This window comes from Zootermopsis nevadensis, unplaced genomic scaffold (genome assembly GCF_977971745.1).
Source record: "Zootermopsis nevadensis isolate Lab colony 2312 unplaced genomic scaffold, Znev_1.0 Znev_ptg000003l, whole genome shotgun sequence".
NCBI lineage: Eukaryota > Metazoa > Arthropoda > Insecta > Blattodea > Termopsidae > Zootermopsis > Zootermopsis nevadensis.
Window position 1 is genome coordinate 2,811,066 of NW_028259135.1, and position 13,532 is coordinate 2,824,597.

The 13,532-nt window shown below is 39.3% G+C and overlaps 1 protein-coding gene across 8 annotated transcripts in view; it reads left to right on the forward strand.

Annotated features, from left to right (window-relative positions):
* LOC110827957 (leucine-rich repeat transmembrane protein FLRT1) overlaps positions 1-13,532 on the forward strand; it is a 38,843-nt gene extending 25,311 nt beyond the window's left edge. For 5 of the 8 annotated variants that reach the window (XM_087360962.1, XM_087360949.1, XM_087360955.1 and 2 more), the window contains 3 exons: positions 9,517-9,732; positions 11,350-11,917; positions 12,600-13,532. In XM_087360962.1, the coding sequence (XP_087217088.1) occupies positions 9,517-9,732; positions 11,350-11,917; positions 12,600-12,895 (1,080 nt within the window). In that variant the 3' untranslated portion in view covers positions 12,896-13,532. Of the gene's footprint in view, positions 1-4,142; positions 4,393-4,568; positions 4,871-9,516; positions 9,733-11,349; positions 11,918-12,599 lie in introns of those variants that run through there. The other 3 variants (XM_087360980.1, XM_087360973.1, XM_087360976.1) reach the window with 3 other exon arrangements.

Below are 13,532 nucleotides of genomic sequence, written 5' to 3' on the forward strand. Positions count from 1 at the left end.
AGGATTTGAGGTTTTCACAGCGGTGAGTATGAAGATTTCTGTCTTCTGGGTTGTTGCGCTGTGTAGTCTGGTCGATGTTTACCAACGTTTCAGAGGTCATACTGCCTCCGATGACAACGCCCTGATGACGGAGGCAGTATGACCTCTGAAACGTTGGTTAACATCGACCAGACTACACAGCGCAACAACCCAGAAGGCAGAAATCTTCATACTCTGATGACGGAGGCAGTATGACCTCTGAAACGTTGGTTAACATCGACCAGACTACACAGCGCAACAACCCAGAAGGCAGAAATCTTCAGTCTCATCGCCCTGATGACGGAGGCAGTATGACCTCTGAAACGTTGGTTAACATCTACCAGACTACACAGCGCAACAACCCAGAAGGCAGAAATCTTCATACTCTGATGACGGAGGCAGTATGACCTCTGAAACGTTGGTTAACATCGACCAGACTACACAGCGCAACAACCCAGAAGGCAGAAATCTTCAGTCTCATCGCCCTGATGACGGAGGCAGTATGACCTCTAAAACGTTGGTAAACATCGACCAGACTACACAGCGCAACAACCCAGAAGACGGAAATCTTCATACTCATCGCCCTGATGACGGAGGCAGTATGACCTCTGAAACGTTGGTAAACATCGACCAGACTACACAGCGCAACAACCCAGAAGACAGAAATCTTCATCGCCCTGATGATGGAGGCAGTATGACCTCTGAAACGTTGGTTAACATCGACCAGACTACACAGCGCAACAACCCAGAAGACAGAAATCTTCATATTCATCGCCCTGATGATGGAGGCAGTATGACCTCTGAAACGTTGGTTAACATCGACCACACTACACAGCGCAACAACCCAGAAGACAGAAATCTTCATACTCATCGCCCTGATGACGGAGGCAGTATGACCTCTGAAACGTTGGTAAACATCGACCAGACTACACAGCGCAACAACCCAGAAGACGGAATTCTTCAACTTCTAATATCCTTGGCAAAAAAAAAAAAACTTTTTGTTTTTTCAAGGGTGTTTTCAGGTTCAAACATCCATTATGAAACATTGTCGTGTTCGTAAAAACAACGTCTTCGTCCTACTATACGCAGAAGCCATTCGTATGTTTGTCGTATTAATTAATATGAATGTAATTTTTCTTTTCTGAAAACTGGGGAATTACAGGAGACGAAGGTCACGGAGTACGTGATAAACAAAAGTGAGAAACAACGCGCTTTCACCAGAAATATGCCTAGAAAATGTACAGAACAGAACAACTTGTTAATAAAGTCATTCATTCCACTACAGACTAGCTTTTGTGTCCCTTAGTTTGTGTTAGCACGAAGGCTGCAACATTATCCGCCTCTGCTTCGTTCCGCAAGACCTAAGAAAGTCTATAGAAATTAGCAGGGAAATCTGCTCAGTCAGTAAAGCGAAAATTTGCCGAAAGACAGAATTGAATAGCCGGACTCCGGGTTTAAAGGGGCATGAGCTTGAAACTGAAAGCCCACCCATTCTATTGGGTTTTTACCTGCTTACATTTTGTTTATTTTCATGGCATCATAAACTTTTTCTTTGTTTCGTATTTTAGAAAGATTTATCGAAGTAAAACACTTATTTTTTGTTGTGACGTATAGTCTCGTAGAACACAGTCCCCTTTCTATATACTGGGTGAAAAGTCAGAAATATTACTCAGTCATCTTTGCAGAAGATGGGACTTTAATCTAATACCATGAAAATAGCAACAAAGATATTTACCACGTTGATAAGCAAATTCCATGCCATTCTACGACCATTGCCCGGAAGTGGAATATGATCAGTGAAGCTCCTTAGAATCGAGTGTTTCGGGAATACGGATTCTGTTCTACGAAGGCGATGATTGAAGATTCTAATTCCTTTAAACCTTTTGACTGTTAAAATATACGAAATATACTACCTGCTTTAAAATTATTGACTGGATTTTGTCCACAAATTGTCTCTCAGAATAAAAGAGGAGTTTTTAAAAAAAAATGTAATCTGTATAAATGATACGTTTTCTTTGAGGTAGGAACTGGATTTTTAAAGGTTTCGTATATGAACTTTGTGTTTAAGGGGGTTAAAAGTCGACTGCTAGTGATTATCTACGACAGGAATTGCCGATGAATTTAATTTCTGTCTCTGCCGACGACAACAAGTACAAAATATGCAGGCTCAGTGAAGTTTGCCGAGTGTTGTCCATATCATGTTCAATTCGATAGAACTAGCAAAGTGCAAACTTTGTGTTGTTCACGGTCTTTGCATTCCGTGTATAGAACCAGCGCGTTTTAGTGTTTCAGTTCTTGACAAACTAAAAAGGAGTTACGTAAAATCAGCTTTGAAAGATGCACACAGAAAGTTGTTGGATGAATTTCATATTTGTACGTGTCCCTCTTAACATTTTACGAAGCTGAAATTTACCGTTACCAAATTTCACGTAGTTATAACCATATTTCTCGTTTCGTTATATAAATCTTAATATAGATTTCGTTCATCTAATTAATACTGAAAAAAAAAAGTTTGATTTGAGGTTTTCTCGGCGATGAGTCTGAAGATGGCTGCCTTCTGAGTTGTAACGCCGAGTAGTCTGGTAGAAATTTACCAACCCCCTTGATGATGGAGACAGCAAGGATCTCCGAAACATTAGCAAATTTCTACCAGACTACACGGTGCTACAATCCAGAAGATAGAGAGGGGAATTTCTTTTGTAGGGTTTTACAGTTTCTACTCGTTAGCATTCTTAACAGTGCAAATTTTCCTGTAAGTTTAAAACTATGTTGTCTGCAAACCTTTCAAAACTGCAGTAACTGACTACTTACACGACACCGACGATGTAGACTGAGCTCGCTTGGAATTGTAACTATGCAGTCTTATAAATAAGGAACTGTTGGAATGCGTGTATTTCTGGTTCCTTGTTTCAAATCTGAGTTCTCCACGTATTGCTTCAGCATAATTTCCTTCAAACTTGAATTTTAATTCAATGACACGTTTCTGCGATCACTGTAATGGACCTTCGAATTCTATAAAAGCAAAACATTTCTTCGTAATCAAAAGAATATTCCGTTCCGTGGGTTATTGTGTTCGTGTGTCTATCTTTTACCTATCCCTAGCATGAAATTTACATACTTAATCTATCATAATGAAAACCAAATACAGATTTCACATTCTTTCCTTACGTAGCATTTATATTTTACGTTGTTATGAAATAATTATGAGTTGATATAATTGCGTCATATTGTGAATTAAAATTTAATTATTCGTGTTTTTTTCCGTCTAATCACAATTGTATATAAATAAAATTATACATAAGATATTAAAATATAATTTACATATTTGGTACATCTTTTTACTACATGTTTCGGTTACATTGAACCATATTCAGGTGTAAAGTTAAAAGTTAAAAATTATAATCTTATAAACTAAAACTTAATTACTGTTGTTGTGTAACTTCTGCTGATGTTTACATCCAAATTCATTGGAGTGAGGGTATATTTTGAAGTGATAGTGGTTTAACATTGGCCTGTAACGTAAATAATTTAAATATTTTTAATTATTACTGAACTTGAAAGAACGAGTATAGAAGACAAAATGTAAAAAGGTAAAAATAAATAAATAATGGAAGGTAAAATGTAAAAATGAACATACCGAGGAAGAGCGTAGATATGTCTTGAAGGTATTCAGAAGTACAATTGTGATTAGACGGAAAAAACACGAATAATTAAATAATTATGATAATCTAATAACTATTAGGTTAATTAACGAATATATAACGATTTGTTACCATGAAATGTCAAGAGTCCTAAGTTAAATGTCAACGATGTTGCTACCATGTCAGCATGCTGATCCCGCCAAATTTCATGAAAATCGGTCAATCGTTTTCGAAGTTAACAAGGGGCAGGAACTGCATGGACGGACATTCACACACGCACTCGGAGATGATGACACCTTCAGTGTTTCTCCTTAAAATATATAAAGTAAAATAAATACAGAAATAAATACATAAAGAATAAGACTTTTGATTTAAGTCATGAGACCCAAAAGTGACACCGAGAAAATGATATTTCTTTTTCTGATCTGAAAATTAATAGTTAATAGCCTCTGCAGTGAGTGTCCGTATTTTTTACATGTTAAGACGAGACTCGTCTGATATGACAGTGAGGAGTGGACTTCGCTCTGAAGACATTTGACCCAAACTGACTCCGGTTACTTTTCCATCCAGTTCACACACGGACTCGCTAACCGACAGAGTAAGTACCAACCATACGTTTGCGACCAGAACAACTGTTTTCTCTGTCGTGTGTAGGCATTTGCCGAACGACAATGACCGAGTATGTTGATCCTGTGAAACTCGACGTTTCGTCAAACTAAACTGAGACTTGAAGGTAATATGTAGAGAATAATTTAATGTTTCATATGCACTTTGTTCATTATTTTTGCCTGTTATAGATAATGAACTCGTTCCAAGTTTCGTTTATCGCGAGCTGGATTCATATCTTTATAAGAAAGGTAAATACTGTGTTTCCGTAAATGATACCAACTAAGCCCTGCCGTTACAGGTCTCTCAGTCTACGAATTGCAGTGCGTGATAACATTGTGACCTTTTATCTGGAAACCGTTAAGATAAACACATTTTGTACACAGAAGCTTTTGAGTAATCAAATGGAGTCTGCATCAAGATGGCTGTCTTCTGGGTTGTAGCACCGTGTCTCCTGGTAGAAATTCAAAAAAACGTTTCAGAGGTCCGTGCTGCCTCCATCTTCAGGGCGATAATCGTCAGAGTACACGGCGCTACAACTCAGAGGACATCCATCTTCGTACTCATCGCCGTGAGAATCTCAAATCCTACTCGGAGTCAGTGTTGTAAGTTGCAGAACTGAAGATTTTTACGTATTCTTCTAAGTGTTTGGATTATTTGTGATCAGTATTCAGAGTCTGAATGATAGATTCAAAAGGCCAAAATCCTAGTTACGATTTTCGGTATGTAGGCTAGGAGACATTTCCTTCCGAGGGTGAGACGTGTCAGTTTTTCGGAACCCTCTTAGGAAGATGGTAGCTTGTTCGTTCTGTGATCGTAGTATGTTTGTCATGGAATTAACACATGGTTTTCGTGTCTACGTATGGCTATGTGAACTTTTTAAGTAATAACATCAGCGCTTTACTCTGTATTATCTGTAAGGTGAGAAGTCTTGAAAAAAAAAAAATGAAAATTTTAGTTCGAAAAGTTTCTAAAAAAAAACAACATGGCAGCTGAATACTGGTATAAAAATTTCGGTTTTATGAAAACTAGTATAACTTTTAAATTTGTGTCGTTAAGTGTTTAATCACATCCATAATTTTGTGGTTGATATAAATGTGTTATTCTGTGTCTGACGGTAACTTGACTTCTGTTCCGAACCTGCCGTTGTAGAAAGGACGTTTCGGACAAGGATGTGAAAGCTCGTAGTTTAAGCACATAAGTCCCCCTTTGAGAAAGTGAAGGTCTGTGGTGTGATTATGTCCTTTTACTGAATAGATTTTAGAATTTCCGAATTTTCATGAACCTGTGTATGTCAACATTAACATCATTTATCATATGTTAGTTACGAAACACGTGTGAGGCATTTTTACAAGTAAGCTACTCTGTGCATCATATATAAACATATTCAAATCTCCATGTTCTAATGAGTCACGCAAACACTGGAATTACCATGTAAATACTCCGTACAGCCTTCTGGTAATTAGCAGTGATGTAATGAAATCTGTTTCAAGTCCTGTACAGGTGCCATCCTAGCACAGGACACCGATTGTTCTCGCTTACGTCCTGTTCGACATGTCTAGTGGTGTAGCGTTGCCTAGGGGATGGACCTTCCATTCGTCGTGATATTTCAAAAGTCAAAGTTCACATGACAGCCATGTTTTAAGTTGTAAGACTTGAGGTTCTCACAGCGATGAGTATGAAGATTTCTGTCTTCTGGGTTGTTGCGCTGTGTAGTCTGATCGCCCTGATGACTGAGGCAGTATGACCTCTGAAACGTTGGTTAACATCGACCATACTACACAGCGCAACAACCCAGAAGACAGAAATCTTCATACTCATCGCCCTGATGACGGAGGCAGTATGACCTCTGAAACGTTGGTAAACATCGACCAGACTACACAGCGCAACAACCCAGAAGACAGAAATCTTCATACTCATCGCCCTGATGATGGAGGCAGTATGACCTCTGAAACGTTGGTAAACATCGACCAGACTACACAGCGCAACAATCCAGAAGACAGAAATCTTCATACTCATCGCCCTGATGATGGAGGCAGTATGACCTCTGAAACGTTGGTTAACATCGACCAGACTACACAGCGCAACAAACCAGAAGACGGAAATCTTCATACTCATCGCCCTGATGATGGAGGCAGTATGACCTCTGAAACGTTGGTTAACATCGACCAGACTACACAGCGCAACAACCCAGAAGACGGAAATCTTCATACTCATCGCCCTGATGATGGAGGCAGTATGACCTCTGAAACGTTGGTTAACATCGACCAGACTACACAGCGCAACAACCCAGAAGACGGAAATCTTCATACTCATCGCCCTGATGATGGAGGCAGTATGACCTCTGAAACGTTGGTTAACATCGACCAGACTACACAGCGCAACAACCCAGAAGACGGAAATCTTCATACTCATCGCCCTGATGATGGAGGCAGTATGACCTCTGAAACGTTGGTTAACATCGACCAGACTACACAGCGCAACAACCCAGAAGACAGAAATCTTCATGTTTTAAATTATTGAGGAGTATATGAGGGGCCAACCGATTAACAGAGAAAATTACACGATCAGAAACTTCCGCGTGTTTTGTTAACGACGATTAAATAGCAGTTCTTGCGATGGACAGTACATGTAGCACACGTGAGTTAGACGAAAAGTTCATACTAAATGTCGTCGGTGAACTTGAAAGGACGATGGTATACTTGGCGAGATCTAGGCGCAGATGAGAGGTCAGTATCAAACGAATGACAGAGAAATATGGGGCTAGGGTGTGGATTGGATTTAACTGGCACACGATAGGATCCAATGGGGGAATCTTGTGAACTTAGTAATAAACTTCAGGTTTCCGTTAAAAAAAAGTGTATTATCTTTGAGCAGCTTAGTAACTGTTAACGTTATATATGTTTTTTGTGATAACGCAAATGACCTCAGCTACATTTAATACCGTATTTACAGAAAACGTTGGTATTATATCTGTATGCTTGTCGCAATATATTCCGAGCTTTGTTGACCATTACAATACATACATTGACCAGCCGAGGTACGGGGAGGGAGGGGACGCGATAGCAAACAAGGTGTCTGACTCCCCCCTCCCTTTACCCTATCTAACTTTGCCTTTCACTGTGACGTAGCTGAGGCTCGCAGATGTTTTGCGTCCAGTTAAGACAGGCTATACCTACAGCTGCTTAGCGGGGAAAAGAGAAATGCTTTCAAAATTTTGGTTGTTCAGCCTGAACGGAAACGACCACTCGAAGATCTGTACGTAGATGGGAGGATAATATTAATGGGATAAGGTTTAGACTGAATTAATTGGGATCAGGATAGAGACCGTTGACTGATTTTTATGAACACAAAAAAAAACTTTCACGTTGCATAAAACGCGGAGAAATTTGTGCCTGGCTGAGTGACCACAAGCTTCCCAAAAAAGGTCTCTGCCGTACGTAGTTCGTCGATTAGTCGTGCCAGCAATGAAGAACGAGAGATATAAAATTGAAAAGGAACTATACACACTTCGAAGAAGGGCACACCTTTCGATTCTTCTTCGTGTGTTTATCTTAATTTACTGATAATGAGTCAGTGTTACAATTAGGAGAATCGCGAGCCGCTTTCACAACGCGAAGGCCTCAAAAAGCAGGAAGTGTCGTAACAGAGTCGGCGTGGCTCGAGGTGAACTTGTCTTATCAGAGGCCGATTACACCCCCACCCCCCCCAGCCAGCCAGCAGTCTTCCCTAATGAGTGCATTCCTGGAAAAGAGGCCGTGGCTGATTTTCCGTACATGTTCGACATTTTAGAAGACGGAATTGTCAGCGAGAATGAAAAGTTAAAAGAGATATTTTGGGTTTTCACAACTGTGAAAATTTAGACTATGACCTTTGTTTGTTATGACCGCAGGATATACTTAAAAGCGCCGCTTTGGTGATGCCAGTGAATCAGATCTGAAAAACTCTCGATTCAAGTTCGTCCCTGGTTAGGATTCTCGAGTCGAACCTCACCTCAAAAGCCTTGCTGTCCAGAAAATCGAGTAAATTGAGTATGGAAAATTTACAAGGATTTAGTGCTAACATATGACGTTCATAAAGCTGTTTTACGTAAACCAGTCTTTATAAGATGGTAAAGTTGCGTCATATTGTGATATAATAAGTATATATTAAATTAAATGTTGTCCGTCTAATCACAATAAATTCTTATTAAATATTAAAATATTACAATAATTAACATTTAAAAATATTTAAATGATGGTCTAATGTAAATCGAATATTTCGATAAAGAACATCATTTAATATTTTAAATATTTTAAATGTTAATTATTGTAATATTTTAATATTTAATAAGAATTTATTGTGATTAGACGGACAAGATTTCATTTAATGTAAACCAGTCTGTTCAGATATTAATAGGTAAGGACAGACGGAATTACTGATATACAAGCTTCTTTCCGCGTAAAATAATGAAACCAGGCTGAGAAGGTACAGTGATTAAAAGCAGAAACACCGCCACTGTCGTAACCTAGGTTACAGTGTTTGCAGATGGACAGTTATTGAACGTTTTCAGATGGGAATTTTCCGAATGCAAGGCAGGCTCTACCACATTCACATGCCAGTCTTCCAGAGCAAAGGTTCTCATGAAGTCGTCTTTCAAGTGGTCCACGGATCAGCTAGGATTGCCTAGTCCCTCAGCAGTTTTCAGATGGTCAGGGAAACGAGTGTGGAAACCACAGTTTTGGAGATGCTGTGAAGATCTCTGCTCTTGGCTTTGACATCATTTCATTTTGATTCTCCCTGTGTGTCTCCTTCCATGGTCTCTTACCTGACAATATTTCTTAGTTTATTTTTAATTTTACATTGGGAACATATTTTCGACTGTAAAATATGGTCTCGTACTTTGAGAGAAGAACATAAATTTCTGATGAACAGTGTTCTTCTGGGTCTTGGCGCAGTGTAGGATACGTCGATACCGACGTTTCGGTGGTTATTTAAAGGCGCTGGGTTTAGCGTAATTTATGTGGCGTCATATAAGATAATGTGATGATGATGAATGGTAAGTTCTGGTTTGTAACGATGTTGTCTATTGAAGGTACTTCTCAGACACACTCTTCCCAGGACTGAGGAGGATCAAGATAAACCCTCAGGGCAGCTGGAAAACCAACCAATTTTTCAAGCAGATACCTCTCGTTACAAGTACATCAACCCGTTTAGAATGTAAAATTGTCAAAAAGTCGTGCCTGTATAAAGAGGTCATATTTCTTTCCAGGAGGAGATGTTTTTGCAGACAGCGTTCATTCTTCTCCCTTTCTTGGTGCTGTTCGAAATAGCCCAAACTGCATCATTCTCCGTGGACCCTAGTCATTTCAACCCGAGGGAGAGCCAGAAGAGATGCTCCTATCTGAGGGATCATGGCATGATGGCAGTCGACTGCTACAATCTCGACCTCTCTTCAATACCCCAAGACCTCAGGACTAACATTGAGGTTTGTTTCTCCTTTTAAGCCAAACTTCATTTGAGTGTTGTGGGGACCGTTTCTCACAAACAAACACTGAATACCCATCACATGCAAAACTCAACAACTTGTCTCCTAACCTCCTACTTGCTGTCTGTCTAACTCCATGGAGCACAGTCCCCTTCTAATTTCTAGTCACTACCTAGCAATCTAGTCAAGAAATACTCAGTAAGACTTGAGGTTCTCACAGCGGTGAGTATGAAGATTTCTGTCTTCTGGGTTGTTGCGCTGTGTAGTCTGGTCGATGTTAACCAACGTTTCGGAGGTCATACTGCCTCCGTCATCAGAGTATGAAGATTTCTGTCTTCTGGGTTATTGCGCTGTGTAGTCTGGTCGATGTTAACCAACGTTTCAGAGGTCATACTGCCTCCGTCATTAGAGTATGAATATTTCTGTCTTCTGGGTTATTGCGCTGTGTAGTCTGGTCGATGTTAACCAACGTTTCAGAGGTCATACTGCCTCCGTCATCAGAGTATGAAGATTTCTGTCTTCTGGGTTATTGCGCTGTGTAGTCTGGTCGATGTTAACCAACGTTTCAGAGGTCATACTGCCTCCGTCATCAGGGCGATCGTGACGGAGGCAGTATGACCTCTGAAACGTTGGTTAACATCGACCAGACTACACAGCGCAACAACCCAGAAGACAGAAATCTTCATACTCTAATGACGGAGGCAGTATGACCTGAAACGTTGGTTAACATCGACCAGACTACACAGCGCAATAACCCAGAAGACGGATATCTTCAAGAAATACTCACCTTGTATGGAATCTGAAAGATGTCCACAAGAGCCTACTCCTGATTCATACAATGAGCCACATCAATCCAATTCCCACACTGAAATCGCTCTTATCCATTTTAATATTATTCTTTCTTGTACACCAAGGTCTTCTGAACAATTCCTTCTCTTCGGGCTTTCCAACCAACATTTTTTACTGTATTTCTCATCTCCCTCATAACGTGCAGAATTTCCCATTGCATCATCCTTGAACAGACTAAGTAAGTTTAAACTGGGCTACAAATCTAACCAATTCTGTGGAATTAGAAACCAAAATTCAGCATCACTAACATCAAAGCTGGACACATGCTGGCAAAATCTAACCTTACAAATAATTAGTTAAAAGAGCCATGTTCTTATGGACCATTAGTTTCCCAACTTAAGGAAAATTAATGCTTTCAGATTCTTGTCCTTACAGTTGTGCTCAATCTGAAAGTGTTGCAACATGAAGACAGAGAACTTTGGAGAGAAATCTTATCGCTTTAAACATTTTATTCCCTTCTTCTTGTAGCGTTATAACCCTATGCGTGTCTTAGCTTGTTTGACGAGATTTTCCCTTCTGTCCTGTCATTCACATTTTATTCCCTGTTGGTGTGAAATGTGGCCTCTTACTCTCAAGACAAGTGATAGAAGGCCAAGTGCTCAGGAAAATTTGGACCAAAGAAAAATTATGTTCTTTTACATAATGAAAAACTTTGTGGTTTAAGTGTTACATGGAATGATTGCTGGAATAGGGCAGATATGAAATACTTGGCAGAAATATATTATGATCAAGAATGGCATAAATTTGTATTCATCTTTATATTTTTAGATTCTGCAAGCAACTCGCAACAGGATACGAGATCTGTATAAGGACTCGTTCGCTCGCTATACAGACATTAAGTTTCTCTACTTGGATGATAACATGATCTCCTATGTAGAGAATGAGACATTTGACCCTTTGCAAGACCTAGAAGTCATCCGTCTGTCACATAATGCATTGGACAGAATTCCTTCTGGAGTTCTTCGGCTACCAAAGATCAGGAAGATATTTTTGGATGGCAACCGATTGATTAGTGAAGGTGGTTTTGTAGGTGCTCCTGTCAGTGAGAGTCTGGAGTCACTGACCCTAGCTAATTGTTATCTAAAAGAACTTCCTCCTCTGAAGATGCTCCCCAATCTCTCGGAGCTCAATGTATCTGGAAATGACGTGAAGAGGATATTACCTCAGCAGCTGGCACCTATGTGTAAACTTCACTGGCTAGATCTCAGTGGAAACTCACGATTGTCTGAACGAGGTGAAAGTGGATGTGACTGCTATTTGCTGGACTCTTGGATTAGAAACAAAAATATAATTTTACAGAGAGGCTACAAATTAAACTGCGAATCAGACAAATATGGTAAGACTATTCACATGACGTCCACTTTGTCTTTCTTCTGAGCTCTGTAGAGCAAGCAGACTTCTTACGTAGTGGTGGATTCATCGCTAAACTAGTGCTGAGCACCAGTTAACTTATAAACTGTCAACTCTTTGGGAGATATAATTTGCACTGTTATATATTATCATTTGTTTCATTTTTGGGTTCTGAAGGTTGAGAATTCCATCTTCAGAACCCTGTTACTGAATTTTCACTTGATATTGTCCCTTCCATCCACCCAAATCTTATTTTTTTTAGTTTTGGAGGTCAGTGTTAAAGAAACTGTAATGTTTTGTCATGACATTCTACATTAAGAGCATGTTATTGGAGAGAAGCCCCTCTTCCTACATTCTGGCTCGATGTCAGTAATAAAATTGGCAGAGTCCTATCCTTGCTCATAAGGTACAAAGTCTGTTTTGCCAGTGTGATTAGATTTTGTCTGGTTAAGTTCTGTCAATTTTATAGATATCAAAGAAACTTCAACCCCATTAACTATTTCTGTACATTATATAGAAAATTTACATTAATGTGAATTCCCATTGTCCTGTCTGTTGCAGAATCCTAAAAAAGCGTTTGGAAAATATTTACTCCAAATCGGAGTTCACCTTTCCTTTCTTATATATTGAGGAGTTAATTTAGACCTGTTTGTACTGTTTGTCCCCAGACTTTTCACACTGCGGAAACATGACTGAGGCTGAAGAGATATATGACACTTGTAAGTCCCGCGCTGCAGCCAAAGCCCAGGAAGCTAAAGTCCGCAAGACCTGGTATTTAATTGGTATCATATTGGCAGCCATCATCATCATAGTTATGCTATGTATTTTATTCCTTCACCTACGCAACAAAAGAAAGAACAGGAAAATGAAATTTGCCATCAACAACAATACTGATGGGAAGAGTGTTTCACAAGCAGATGAAGAGATTGCAACAGATGAACTGCTGAAGGAAATCAAATGCTGACATTGTCTTGAAACTGTGTGAGGACAGAACTAGTCACCAGCCAAAGTCAGTTAATGTTATTTTACTCTTGTCTGATTAATTTATGTAATGACATGTTTCAGTTTTTAACCTAGAAGTGAAATGGATGTTAGGTTAGGTTTTTGAAAGAAGTCTCTTAAAGGGGGATAGTTGTTTTCTTCTCTGTGAAACATGGTTGTTTAAAGGACAGAATTGGATCCTGCCTCTGAAATTTGGTTCTTAAACAGGACAATTGATGCTGTATGTGTAACAAGAATCAAAATGGAGAACTGGTCATTGTCTTTGAAATGTGATTGTTAAAATGATGGGATTGGATTGCATCTGTGAAACATGTTTATCACAGGAATAAATTGAATGTTTGTAAAATGTCATCAAAATGGTGAATTGATTAATGCCTCTTTGGAACTTGGTTATTGAAAGGGTAGAATTGACTCTGTAGTTGTTAAAATGGAGAATTGGTCTCTTTGAAACATGGATGAGAGGAGAAAAAAATCAGTCTGTCTGTCAAACATGATTATAAAACGGAAGCATTGCATTGTATGAAACATGGTTGTAATAGAACAGGTTTGGATTTCGTCTGTGTAACATGGTTCGTTACTAAACATTCTGTACCTGTTAA